This window comes from Cervus canadensis, chromosome 5 (genome assembly GCF_019320065.1).
Source record: "Cervus canadensis isolate Bull #8, Minnesota chromosome 5, ASM1932006v1, whole genome shotgun sequence".
NCBI lineage: Eukaryota > Metazoa > Chordata > Mammalia > Artiodactyla > Cervidae > Cervus > Cervus canadensis.
Window position 1 is genome coordinate 2,430,094 of NC_057390.1, and position 13,928 is coordinate 2,444,021.

Sequence of the window (13,928 nt, forward strand, 5' to 3'; positions counted from 1 at the left end):
TGTACGCAGGGCTGAAAACACTGTACTGAACTGCAAGGTCTTTAAGAGCTTCTCTAGTTCAAGGTGGGGTGGAGCGATGCTGAATTATAACCACCAGTGCTTGCAGGAAGCCCTGTGCGACTGGTCCCTGGATGGCAGCCCTTTGACCACCGTGCACATCGTACATTAGTAAGGATGTGACTGAGAAAGCACTTGGTGACCTAGGGTGGCTCAGCTGCCCTCCATCTTCTGCAGCGGCGGGGCCGTGTGCGCTCTCTGATCTCCTGGGCGCATGCGCTCACTGTGGTTAAAGGCCTTGCCTGTGGTCCAGCCCAGACCACAGCCTGCTCTGTGCTTGCAAGACTGAGGCCTTCTGCTGCATGCTGGCCGAGGTGCTAGGAGACAGTTGAGAGGAGACCGTCAACCTGCAGGTGTTCGTGCAGCACAACTGAGCTGGCGCTAAACTGAAGGAAGGGACTGTGGTTGCGGTAGGGTGGGGTGGGGGTAGGAGAAGTGAACACTTCCTCCAGAGGGGATGAGAGAAGCCTGACGGAGGGGTAGACTGGATTAGGCTAGTTGTTGAATGGGGGAGTCGGGTGCCTGCCACATAACACTGTATTGTATTGAAAGAATTATTAAAAGGCTAGAGGTCAAGCCTCCAGGGCCTCAGTCCAGTTCTGGCCCTCAGAAGAAGTCCAACTCTCAGAAGATAGGAGCCAAGCTCTTTATAGCTTTGCCTCTAAGTTCCCAACAAACTGCCAGCTCAGCTGCCAGCATTTCGACAGACGAGTACCCGAGAATTTGAGTGGGGATGCCCCCAAAGCCACCTTCTCTCGCCCTGGGAGAGATACAGCAGAGTGCAGTACAGTTATTACCTAACATAGGAAGGCAGTTACAGGCTAGTGGGGATTTTTTAGTATATTTTAATTTTAAAAATTGTTTTCATTACACCTTAAATGTACAGGTAGAGTTTACTGGATAAAATTTAAAAAAAGAGTCCATAGATGAAAGCGAAGTCCTTTTAAAGCTTTTATCTCATACCATAAGGTTTGATATAAAGGGGATTTATAGGTATGGGTCAGTACAGGTGAAAAGGTCGTCATTGTCTTTACCTTTAGAGGGCAGTAGAGTAGCGCTAACAGGCTTTCTGACCTGGCAGGGCCTGTAGGTAAAACCTACCCGACACATTTTAGTTACCTTGCAGAAAGGATGAAACACCAATCCAAAACTGCCATGCTGGATGGGCCAGTTAGACCCTTCATACACAGCAAGAAATACAAGCTAGATGGTTTAACAGATAGGTCATTGTCCCCCAGTCATGTGGGAGACAAATTAGTTGTTTTCACTTTCAGTAGGAACTACAGCAGTGTTAGCGGAGCCCTCACTTATGGAAAGATGGTAAAGAAGAAATGTGACAATTATGTCATGTGGTAGGAAGCCTTGTGTGTGGAAAGACCCTGAGCCTGGGATTCTGGAATGGTGTCCAGTCCCCAGCTCTGCATTTTACTAGCCATGTATGTAGTCTTATATAAAAAGTCAGTTTCTTTCTGTTTTCTTATCTCTCAAGTGGGTAAACTTGCATTTTGTGAAGCACTTTGAAACATGAAAAGTACTTGCATAGATACAATCATGTTGTTATAAAATGAGAAGAAAAAGCACTGATTGAGTAAGCTAAAGGATTACTAATGATATATTTATGTTGGACTCACTCTTAGCAATGTTGCTCATTTGTGGAAAAGTAGTGTCTTCAGCTGGGTTGTATTCTGCTTTACGTGTAAATACACGATTGTATTGTCTACATCAACACACATATGACTGTACATATAAAAACGGATCTTATGTGTTACAGAGACGAAGTGATTCCCCTTGGGGACGGAGACATTTGGACCTTGTGTCCCCTTCTGTCCATGAAGCCTGGAGAGTATTCCTACTTTAGCCCCCGCACCATGTCGATGTGGGCTGGCCCGGATCACTGGCGCTTTAGACCGCGACACAAACGTATGTACTTCTAGGCAGAACTTTTAAGAAGAAATAGTGCAGATGACCAGCCAGTCAGCCTTTCAGCCCAGGAAGGGAAAATGCCCATCACAGTCTTGTACCTCCCAACAAGTGGAGGGAAATACACAAGATAAGCAGCCTCCTGGTTGGACAGTGAGTTGACCTGGCCCGGGATGAGGGAGCAGTTAAGACTGCGGCCTCTAAGTGGGAAGGGTCTGGAGGTGCCGGTGAGTTGCTGCATGGGTGCACGCTGCAGCCCTCTGAAGGGCTGTGCCAGCATTGTGTGTTTTGCATTCTCTCTTTGAAAAGAAGTGATTAATTAGCATACCTGTTACTGAGTTTTCTCAGCAAAAACACAGATCATACGGATAAATATTAGGTATGAGATTTGCCCTTCTTAGTGCTGTTCTGATGCTCAAATGCAAATGCAGTCTCGGGTTCAGTAAGGCTGTCGAGTGATCTCGCAGGATGAGTAAATAAAGAGACCAGAGAGGTGAGCAGTGTTGACATCTGACTTCATTTCTGCAGGTGATACTGCTTCACAATCAGAGCACAGAAAGAAGAGCTCGAAGGATTTTAAAATTGACTTTGACGATGATATTGACTTTGATGTACATTTTCGAAAAACAAAGGTTTGTGCTAGATTTATTATCCTTTGTGCTTTCACAAATTCTTTGCACTCCTCTTCCCCTTTCATCTGTGGTTTTTAAGAATTCATTATAAATTTAACTCTTAGAGTAAATAGGTAGTTTCATTCTCCCTCAGTCCCTGAAGGAATTGAAATAGTCCCAGACACAGTGGCAGAGAGACTCACTATGAACAATGTCTCACAGAATCACTCCTTTACCCAGAAGCGGGAAGACTGTTGCAGCTGTATGCATATAGGCTGTTTTTATTAAAGATGCATAAAAACTACCCTTTTCTTTTTCTTTAAAATCAATAGGCTGTTACTGTTCTGACCAAGTTCACTTTGGAGAACCAGAGTTGGAGAGCCACTACTCTTCCTACAGATTTCCAGTATGAGACTAAAGATCTGGTCCAGCTGCATCTCAAACCAGGCACCAGGGTAAAGCTGCTCTTTGGTTCCCTGAGGTCATGCTGTCGTTGGACCCCTTCTTAGCGTCGGAGGTATCAGTGGCTGGTAGCGTGACTGTTGGTGCCTCTGAGGAGGAGCGTGTGAGGAAGGCAGAGCTGGAGGGTAACGCTCACAGGACAGATGAAGTGCCTCACCTGGACACGCTGGCCTACTTCCTCACGGGCAAGGGGGATGAACAGCGCTTTGTCCAGGTTTTGCACGGCGTTGGTTATTCCTTGATCCTTTGATTCTCATTAGAGTTGTGGATTCAGAAGCCAGGTCCTCTCTCCTGCTCTCATAGCCTCCCCGCGATCATGGCACAGACTCAAGCCTCCTGTGATGTGCGGGGCGGAGCAGCTGCCGGTGCCGCACAGCCTGGCCGCACTCCTTCCATGCCTGTTCAGATGAGTGCTCTAGACGTGCCGGTGTGCACCAGTCGCTGTTCACTTCATTTGCCTGTGGCCCCTCTGGTGATGCTAAGCAGCAAGCATGTATTCCTGTTGCCAGGGCAACCAGGCAGTGGGTCATGCTTACTTCCGTTTTACCCGGACCCTCTGCTCATTTGCATTCCTGGGTGTTTTCATCTTGTGGTGTCAAGTCTACAAACAGTTGACAGTTTCCTCTGCCTTGTTTTACCTGTCTCTCCACAGGTCTTAATGATACGTATACAGTTCCCTGAATTCACTGATATTGCACATTCTGTTTTTATAATTTAACACTGGTCATTTTCCTTCTAATCAATACCGTTCAGTTAACAGAAATGCTCTTAAAAATGCAGAAAGAATGAATATAATGTTATATGTCAGTTATACCTCAGTTAAAAAAAACGCAGAAGGAGAGACAGAGCTGCAGCAGCAGAAGCAGCCGCGGCCGCCATCAGTGTCGGATGCGGCAGCTGTTTGCTTGAGTCAGAAAATAGAGCCCTGAGGTGGAGGGGCAGGGCCAGGCTGCTGGGGGCCGGAAGGAAGACAGTGGGATGCCCCACCAAACTAACCCAGCCTCAGCCACTTTCCTAGCCACAAGCCACCTTCTCCTCTCTCAGGCCCTTACTATGAACATTGAAGAGTGTAGCTTAGGTGGTAATTTGCATTTTCAGATATGAAAGTGGTTAAAACAAGGTCATTGCATCACTGTACTCCAGGAATTGTCTTTTTGTATTTTGTATGTTTTTTTCCCATCATTGTTTCTTAGGAAAGAATTCTTGCTTCTGATTATCCACAGGAACAAATTTCCCTTCATGTTTATCAGGGCAGCCAGGCAGAAGCCCAGGATTCCTCACCTCATCCTTCCAGGAGAGCAACACTAGAAAAGTGACTGTGAAATAGCAGAAAGTAGACACCAGATGATTGTTAAACAAACACCCAGTCTGGCTAGAGACTATACAGGTCAACCACCCATTCTCTTTAATATCTTAAAGAGAAATGTTAATAGCAACCAGTCAATACATGAGGAGTCTCACATACCCTTCCTGAAACATTTCTAATAGACTGTGGACAATTTAGAGTGTGTCGAGAATATTCCACATGGAGAGGGATTTAGAAATCATATGAAGAAAAGTGGGAGAAAGTGGGCATTTCTTAATAAAAATCTATTCTTTACTTTTGGATTTGTATTATAAAAACATTGAGGTTTGGGGACTACTTTTGGAGTATGTAATTATATTACGTTATACTAAAATATTCAGTGTGCTTCTATAAACTGTACACACCTTTAATCCCATTTCCTCCACCCCAAAGACACACCCTAGATGAAGATCAGTGCCCTAAAGGCCTGCAAATCTGAAGGGCTGTGGTGGACAGGCACTCCCAGGAGAGGAGGCAGACTTGTTCTATGAGACCCCTCGAAGGGGGTTCGTGGGCCGCAGGTGTGGTGGCAGAAAGGAGGGCTGCTGGGGAGCAGTCATGGCCCCAGGAGTGGGACCAGCTGCCTGAGAATTACAACAGTGAGTGTTCTGTCAAAACTGGTCAATAGCAGCCACAAGTTTCAGATAGGCATAGGTGGTTTTGTTTTTAGTGAAGGAACATGTTTTCAAATAAATTTGCGGGCAATCCTAATTGCAACCTGGCTGCTCCGGCATCTTTGGGATGGCTGGCAGCTAGGAGCCCCACTGCCCTGGGCTTGCTCTAGAGTGGAGCTGGGCGGTGAGTTAGAAGTGGGCTGGATGAGGTGATTTTTCAGGACCCTTATAAACCCTAATGTTCTGGGACGTGCATCGTTGGAACTAAGGTCATCTCCCCAGCCTAGTTTACTAGCTGATTTTCTAGAAATTGCTCTCTGAAGCTGTACTTTCCTCCAATCAGTTACTGAAGGTGGCCCAAGGCCAGAAGGCAGGGACCGAGCATGATGAAGAAATTGGAGACTATGATTACAACAACCCTAACGACACCTCCAACTTCTGCCCTGGGTTACAGGTAAGCAGGGGCAAGCACTCTGTCCTCTTCTCAGCAGGGTCGCTGCTTCCGTTGTCCTTTCCTGCAGGGCATTCTGAGCCAGTGGGGGTCTGTGTGTGCTTGCCCTGCCCCAGGCCTCAGAACTGAGCAGAGCCGGGGAGCAGCCAGACCTCGGCCTGCCTCACACTGAGCTCTGGACGCAGGAGAAAAGTGGACATAGTCCAATAAACCATCAACATGTGGACGGAGTGTTTAGCCTGTACAAAGCACTTATCTTGGCTATTTTGAGATTTCCGAGGAAAAGAAGCGCTCTCCCCACTCTCAGGAGCTAGAGTTTTGGGTGGGGAGACAAAACGCATAGATGTGTGATGCCAGTGTGTTCTGATGGGGAAAAGGTGTATGGACTGGATCTCAGGAGACCACGTTTATAGCTCTGATTTAGGTTCACACCTTGTGAACTTCTACAAACTGCTCCCCACCTTTAGATCTTGGTTAGACTATATAACCTCAGAATCCCTTCTGTGACTCTGAATGAGATAGCCTGACAGAGGGGGAGATATTAGGCCCCATGTGACCCTGAAGGTGAGGAGAGGAGAAAGAATAGGGAGAATAGTTTATTTACTGTATTTTCTTACTTGGAAGAGAGTTAGCTGTTATTTATATTTTAGTGAAAATCTAGTTGGTCGCTTGACCAGTGCTCCTCAAACTTAGTGTACGTAAGAATCACCCAGAGAGCCTATTAAAAAAACCACCTCCTAGGCCCCACCCAGAGATCTGGCCTTTCCTGCTGGGCTCAGTCCAAGAATGTCTTTGTCACCAGCTCCCAGCAGGATCCCTGCTGCTGGCCAGCCGGCAGGTCACATCTCTGGGGTTTTAGGAATGCTTTCTGTGAAATGAGATCCTAAACTGTTTAGAGACAAAGGACACTGTGTTGATGACCATGCTCCTCTGAACTCTCACTGCAGAGGTCTTAGTTGACAGATGCCTCCCTAGTGCCGTCTTTGTGCAACAGGGAGATGATAGAGGGCCTCGAAGCCCGTGAACTCTCAGGTGTCTGCTCTTGCTGGCTATGGGGTCTACTGCAAAGCTGTTTCTAAGCCCCTCACACAACTCTGCCTAACTTGAAGAGCTATTTCCTTGCCCAGGCCGCTGACAGCGATTATGAAGAGTCCGATGACTTGTTTGTGGGACCAGCTGGAACCCTTGACCATTCTGATCATCCGTCTGCGACAACACAAGGCAACGGTGAGGCATCTAAAGTCCACGGACTGGACATCACCACTTACGGGGAGTCAAACCTGGTAGCTGAGCCTCAGAAGGTAAAGACGAAGCCAAGAATTACATGTGATGTTGTTTGCCTGAGAGCTGCTTAGTTTGCCTCTTTTATGAGAATCGTATTGGTCTGAGCTTGATTTTTTTTTTCCTTCTTGAGTTTAACCCGTTACTCTCTACGTGGCTGATTCTTAAATAAGGCTGTAGAGAATCTGATTATGTTTGTGTGGAACCAGCTATCTCTCCAAAGATTGTGATAAACCATATGACTAGGGACAAACCTGCAATGCACATGCAGTATGTGAGTGAAGCCTGCAGAAAGAGAAATGGGCTGGGTAAGGGTAGGTATTTAGCTCTGGAAAATCTAGGCCAGATTCAACTCATAAAGTTACCATGTATCAAGCATCTATTCCATGCCAAGATGGCAGGCTTGGTGCTTTTATATATATTTGATTCACTTCTCTCTTTTACACTGAATTCCAGGATACCCTTAATGAAGACTGTACTTGATCAAAAAGAAATCATCAAAAAAAAAAAAGAAATTATCAATAGATTGAAATGAGGGACTCTATTTTAATACGTCCAAAGAAAGCTCAAACTTGGTAGTGTAAACTAGGTTTATTCATTATTTCCTCTCCAGACTTTTTTTCAAAGAGCTGATGGTAAATGTTTCTTTCTTCTGCTTAGTTTTACTTGTCACATACCGTTTTCAGGTAAATAAAATTGAAATTCAGTATGCCAAGACTGCCAAAAAGATGGACATGAAGAAGTTGAAGCAGAGCATGTGGAGTCTGCTGACGGAGATCCCCAAGCAGGCAGATGCAGAGGTAACGGGTTCCACTCTGGTGCCCAGCACCAATGCGGGCGTGGCTCGAGTCTGCGCTCCAGCATCAGTAGCGTGAACCTGAAAAGCCGTTATTCAGAAATACAAGGATGACATCAGACCTCTGAAACAGAAATGGACCAAGTGTGCAAACCGGTGGGTCACACAGAAGGTGGTACACGTGGATCTTTTTTCTTCAAAATGCCTCAAAGAAATTGTTCGGTTTCATTCCAACGCAGGCTTTCCTTTTTCGAGTTCCAGCTTCATAGGTTTATGTTGCTGTCAAAAAGTAAACTGGGCCCAGTCTGATCCCTAAGTGTCCTTTCTTCTGTCAGGTAAACCACAGTGAGAATGGAGAAGCAGGACCCTTTGAGGAGGGGGCTGACAAGAAACTCAGCAGTCTCACAAAGGACCTGCAGAAGAGGTGTGTGCATGAGGCAGACTTGGCCCTGCCCCCCCACCTCTCCTCACAGCTCCCCTCCTCACCCCTCCCCTCCTCACCGCTCCCCTCCTTACCCCTCCCCTCCTCACCCCTCCCCTCCTCACCGCTCCCCTCCTCACCGCTCCCCTCCTCACCCCTCCCCTCCTTACCGCTCCCCTCCTCACCCCTCCTTTCTTCATCCCTCCCACTCCTCCCCAAGTTGTTTGCGTAACAGAGCACCCCCCTCCACACAGGACCCCCATTTTCACATTTCTTGCAGTTTTTCCATTCCTTCTCTGCATTGATAAGTGAGTTAAGTTAGCCCACCTTTAAAAAAGGCATTTTTCTGTACCAGTGGCCGGAATAGAACAGCAAATATTTCCAAATAAGAAACTGGAAAAACCTGCTTCTAAAAGGCATCTGAATATTTCTTTGTTTCCTATTAGTTTATTCATTGGGTATGTGTATTCATACTTGATGAAAGTGCTTTTGTTCCTGGAGTTGCAGTGACAGCTAAATACTTCCTGGCCTTTTTCTTTCACAGCCTGCCTCCCCTTATGGCTCAGAACCTCTCCATACCTCTGGCCTTTGCGTGTCTCCTACATTTAGCCAATGAAAAGGTAGGTAGACCTGGTAAGCATGGAGTATTATAGTCAGCCTACAGGAGCTTTTTATTAGTCATGGGCGGCCTCATGGGACATCTTAAATGCAGTGACTTACGTAGTACCTACCTTCAACCCAGAGGATTAACCAGATACTGAAAAATTATTGAGAAAAAGGCCAACATGTATGATTAGAGATGAAAATTATGAGGAGGATCCCAGTGGGAAAATTTTAGATGCTGAAATTGTGATCTGTCAATTCCCAACTTGAAAACATGTAAGGTGCTTTTACATCACTGGGCATCAAGGCCAAATCCTGCCAGTGTCAAAGTCAGGACAGATGGGAAACCTGGTGGAGAAAAGAGGGGAGCGATGAGGCAGGAAGGAGACAGCCGCTGGGAGAGAGCTGACAGAGCGGAGTGGCCGTGGGGCAGTCACTACGGAGCTGGCAAGACCTGTCTTCTCAGTGGACGCTTCCGGGAGGCAGGCACCCCAAAGAAGCAGCCGGCAGGCCCGGGCACTTGGTGCTGCCTGAAACTTGTCCTCTCGTGTGCCCAGGACGGGGCTGGGCTGTAGCACACGCCGCGAGCGTCACCAGGGCTGGAGCTGGACACCTTCATGGTGTCACTGCCAGCTTCCCTGAGCAAGGTTGGAATCTCACACCATCCTCGTGGATGTCGGTACTGTGGGCTCTCCCTTGGGTGTGGTCTCCCAGCCCAGCCAGGCCCTCAAAACATAGTGCCACCCTCAAAGCTCAGAAACATATCCTGAGTCCAGATTCTAAAGGTGTGAGTGATTGCTGGAGGGCCAGCGCTGGCTGGGGCCTTGTGTCTGCTTGAGAGCGAGGCTTCGTCATCCTCCCCGACCCCCAGGTGGACGGGGGCCGGGCAGACGTGCCGGGAAGCATGCAGGCTTCACTCTGCCACTGCTTCGCCTCCCACAGCAGCAGAGACAGCTTTGCTTGCTTTGCTGTGATCAGATTTCTCTAAGGGGCCCTGGAGTGCTCAGCACTGGAAGAATCAGGAGGTGTTCCCAGACCAGGACCTGCTGGGCTGACCTTTGGACTGTTTGAGGAGATCTCACTGGTAGCACTGGCTGACAGTAACCAGATAATCCGCTGGGATTCGCGGTGACTCAGAGCTTAAGAGCCACCAGGACAAATCTCACACAACACCTCTTGCCAGAGCATGGCGCTTGTGCTGGTCCACCTCCTCCCAGTTTTTCATTCCCATCTGGACTCCTCACCAGCCTCTGGTAACGGGCTCCCCCTCAGCCGTCATGGGGGAAGTGAGGGGCGTGCTTGCCGTCTTTCGCAGAAGGTGTGCCAACACGCGTGCCTGCCTCCAGTGCCTGGAGAGGAGCGCGTGGTCCCAGTGCAGTTAGGCCTCCGCGTGCCAAGGGGCTCTGACAGCTCTTTAGTCCTGAGGGGACAGCTGCCTGGGCTTGGTGGAGGATCCGTGAGGTGGGACGGTCCAAGAGGAAGTGGGAGGCAAGGAAAAAGGCCTGTGCAGAGATGGGAGGGAGAGTGTGGGTGTCACGGCATCACCCAGCGGGCAGGTTTCGGGCAGGGCAGGAAGGCCGCGCATAGACGGGGCTGATGTACTGGTGCCGTGGCCCCTGGTGGGCTCCCTGTCACTTCCCCCAGCTCCTCCCAGCTCAGCCCTGGGTCCTTTACAGAGATTGTCACAGGAACCAGGCTTGCATTTTGCTTCGCTTCCAGCAATTGACAAAGATTTGGAGCCAGCTTTATCATGCAGGTTATATTCGCTGTTGACAGTGTCACTTATAATCATGGGACAAGCCTGGTTCTTTGTAGTCACCACCTTGTTACCTCCAAGTTTGCTTTCTGATTGCTGTATCTTCTGTACACTAGTGTTCATCTGTGTTCGATCTTCCTTCAGAATCTGAAGCTGGAAGGAACCAAGGATCTTTCGGATGTTCTGGTGCGGCAGGAGGACTGAGCTCGTGGGGGGCGGTCCTCGCTCCCACAGTGACCAGGATGCCCACACTTGGGGCTGAGATGCCAGGGGTCTGAGGCGAAGCTTTAGCGACTGCCAGCACGCCTTCTCTCCTTCACCGTCTGGGAACCAGCTCCCTGACCAACTCTTGTCCTTGATGGAAGCTTTCTGTTCTGTGGTGAGCACCTAGGAGGGAAGAGAGGGCAAGGATACTGGCCCTGATCACGGAAGCAGTGTCCACTCTTCGTATCCACGTAGTTTGTCTCCTCACTGCTCTGTTCTCCATACTTTATTCTTATAGAAAAGAATTTCCCAGTAGGCACTTGTCCTTTAATAGCTACCAAAACCTTGTATATAAAATATACCATTTATGTGCCTATAAATGTGTATATAAGCTTAAAAATAAAATCCTTTGAGTAGTTTGTTGACAAACTGGCTGATTGCCCACTGCGCAAGTATCAGACCTGGTTCTTACACTCAGGAATGCGGACTTGTTTGGTATCAGGCAGGAAATCCTTAAGGGCTGAGGTGATCTGTCTTATAGTAGAGTAGGGGTTTCAAGATTGGATCCATTGGGCTTCCCTGGTGGTCCAGTGGTTAAGAATCTGCCTTGCAGCGTAAGGGACACTGGTTCAATTCCTGGTCCGGGAAGATCCCACATGCCGCGGGGCAACTGAGTCCATGCACCACGACTGCTGAGCTCCCGGCCACAGCTGAAGCCCGCACACCCAGAGCCCGTGCACTGCAGTGATGAGTAGCCCCTGCTTGCTGCAACTAGAGGAAAGCCCAGTGCAGCAACAAAGACCCGGCACAGCCACAAGTAAAACAGATTTTCTTAAAAAAAAGATTGGCTCTCTTGGGCCTATAATTCTGCTAGTGGGTGATAAGAGAAAAAAATTCCAACGTTTACTGAGGGACTACTAAGTACCTTCTGTGGATGACATTTTTCAGCCTTCTCAGCATCCCCTGTGAGGAACATACTAGTAAATATTATCCCTCCCATTTTACAGAGGAGAAGCAGGTACACGAAGGGAAGGTAATGCACACAGAAGCAGACAGCCAACTGCCAAGAGCTTGGCCTTGAACCAGGAAATCTGCTTTTAGATCTTTATTATTAGCTACTGTGCTCCACATGCCCAAGTCACAGGCTCCATACTTGGAGATGTTGATCCAAACATTTCTATCCTTGGCGGGTCCTGGGTCTCTGCCAGAGCACCCTGTCACCATCCACTGGGTAAATAGCTTGGATGTTAGGTCAGAAGCAGTGAAGGATGTGACTGGTGATTACTCCTGATAATAACTTGCTCCTAAACCCCAAAGCACACAAAACAAAAGCCAGCCCCGGGATTTCCCTGGCAGTCCTGTGGTTAAGACTTCGCCTTCTAATGCAGAGGGTGTGGGTTTGATCCCTGGTTGGGGAGCTGAGATCCCACATGCCTCACGACCAAGAAACCAAAACAAGATAGAAACAGTATCCTTAACAAATTCAGTAAAGACTTTAAAAACGGTCCACATAAAAATTCTGAAGCCAATCTCGTCTCCCGAGGAGTGTACTTTCCAAATTGTGTCCAAGACACCACCCAGACTGCCGTATGGAGAGGTTTAGACTCGTGGACATGCTTCAGGAGGAAAAGCAGTGATGCTGAGGGAGAATCCACACCCTGTCCTGGGGTGAAGCCACAGCGCTTCTCTCCAGGTCGGGGGAATGCCGGTCCTCTTGCTCCAACCTTGTTCCCAGGAGCAGAGCCAGCCAGCCCCTCCTCTCAGCACACTTCTCTGTCGTGGGGCTTGGCCAGGGCCTGTTGTTCAGTTGCTAAGTTGTGTCTGACTCTGCAACCCCGTGGATTGCAGCTTGCCAAGCCTCCCTGTCCCTCACAGAGTTTGCCCAAGTTCATGTCCATTGACTCGGTCTGCCAGTAAAACTGGCAGGGGTGGTAACAGCTTCTTCAGTGAATTCCCTTCTCTCCACCCTGCTCACAAGCTTCTCCCCCTCCACATGGTTGCTGTGCCAGGATTCATTTGGCCACTGGAGTCACTCTTCATGTGGGTTTCTCCCCCATGCAGGCTACTATACTGTTTTTATTTTTTTTTTTATTTTTTTTTTTCTGTTTTTCTTTGTTAATCTGTTTTATTGTTAAAAAAAAAAAAAAAAATCTCAGATCAAAAGAGCTGTTGGGAAAGTTGGGCAACTGCATATAGAAATAAAAGCAAATATAAATAGGACCTAATCAAAGATTTGGGCTTCCCTGGTGGCTCAGACTGAAGAATGCCTGCAGTGCAGGAGACCCTGGTTTGATCCCTGGGTGGGGAAGATCCCCTGGAGAAGGAAATGGCAACCACTCCAATATTCTTGCCTGGAGAATTCCATGGACAGAGGAGCCTGGAGGGCTATAGTCCACGGGGTCGCAAAGAGTTGGACATGACTGACCAACTAACACTCTCGCTTTCAATCAAAGATCTATGAAATAAAATGTTGGGATTACATTTGTGTCCCTTTGTAAGATTTTCACGGGAATAAATCCTCAAATCAGGGAGAAAAAAACCCTTTCAGATTAAATGGGACAATATGCATTTGTACCTGTCATCCCACAGGCCATGGAGGGCCTCTCTCTCAGGGGGTTGATATCTCAATCCTGTTCACTCTGGATTAAATGTCTCTCCTTGTTTGTAATGTCACCGCCCCATCTTGGCAATGGCAGTTCAGACTTTGTGTGGCGCTGCAGTGGGCAGCTGGGGGTGCATTTCCAATAGAGATAAACTTCCTTTGTTCTTTGGGGATGGTCGGTTGGAAGGTTTCCTTCTGGAGCTCTGCTAGACAAGCTTATTTTATTTCCCCTGGAAGGAAACACGTCTCCCAAATTTCCCTGCTTACTAGGAGGCTCTGGGGCAAACGTCACGATTTCTGAATCCAAGGCCAGAGTATCTTTCCTAACAGAAATCTTTTTCCTAGGGAGAGTTTTCCTTGGATGAGAATGAATGGAATTCACATACGACTGGGTTTCCCAAAGTGGGATCTGGTGACAGTTCCTCAGAAATCACAAATACCGCAGAAGCAGGGAGCGGAGAGACCAAGCCCTGGAGGGAGGGGATGAGGAGCATCTGAGCTTGCAGAAAGAGCAATGAGGCAGGGACACAGGTCGTGGGGAGACACGAAGGCGGAAAGTTCCATGTGCCAGGACAGTCCTTAGTGAGGAAAGAAGAAAAGACTCAGGTGGACACACTCAGCTACAATGTGGGTGTCTTGGCCAACACAACTGCTACACTGTGTCAGTACGGAAGCCTAGGATGGAAAAGAGTAAATTGGGAGGTTGGGACTGACCTATACTCACTACTATATACAAAATAGATAATTAATAAGAACATACTGTATAGCATGTGTGTGTGTGTGCTGTTGTGTCTGACTCTGTGAC

The 13,928-nt window shown here is 48.1% G+C and overlaps 1 protein-coding gene across 2 annotated transcripts in view; it reads left to right on the top strand.

Annotated features, from left to right (window-relative positions):
* Window positions 1-10,951, top strand: part of NCAPH (non-SMC condensin I complex subunit H) — a 31,461-nt gene extending 20,510 nt beyond the window's left edge. For both annotated transcript variants that reach the window (XM_043467794.1, XM_043467796.1), the window contains exons 10-18: window positions 1,829-1,977; window positions 2,506-2,609; window positions 2,921-3,043; window positions 5,353-5,463; window positions 6,588-6,761; window positions 7,428-7,541; window positions 7,873-7,961; window positions 8,503-8,578; window positions 10,462-10,951. In XM_043467794.1, the coding sequence (XP_043323729.1) occupies window positions 1,829-1,977; window positions 2,506-2,609; window positions 2,921-3,043; window positions 5,353-5,463; window positions 6,588-6,761; window positions 7,428-7,541; window positions 7,873-7,961; window positions 8,503-8,578; window positions 10,462-10,521 (1,000 nt within the window). In that variant the 3' untranslated portion in view covers window positions 10,522-10,951. The remainder of the gene's footprint in view (window positions 1-1,828; window positions 1,978-2,505; window positions 2,610-2,920; window positions 3,044-5,352; window positions 5,464-6,587; window positions 6,762-7,427; window positions 7,542-7,872; window positions 7,962-8,502; window positions 8,579-10,461) is intronic.
* The last annotated feature ends 2,977 nt before the right edge of the window (window positions 10,952-13,928 follow it).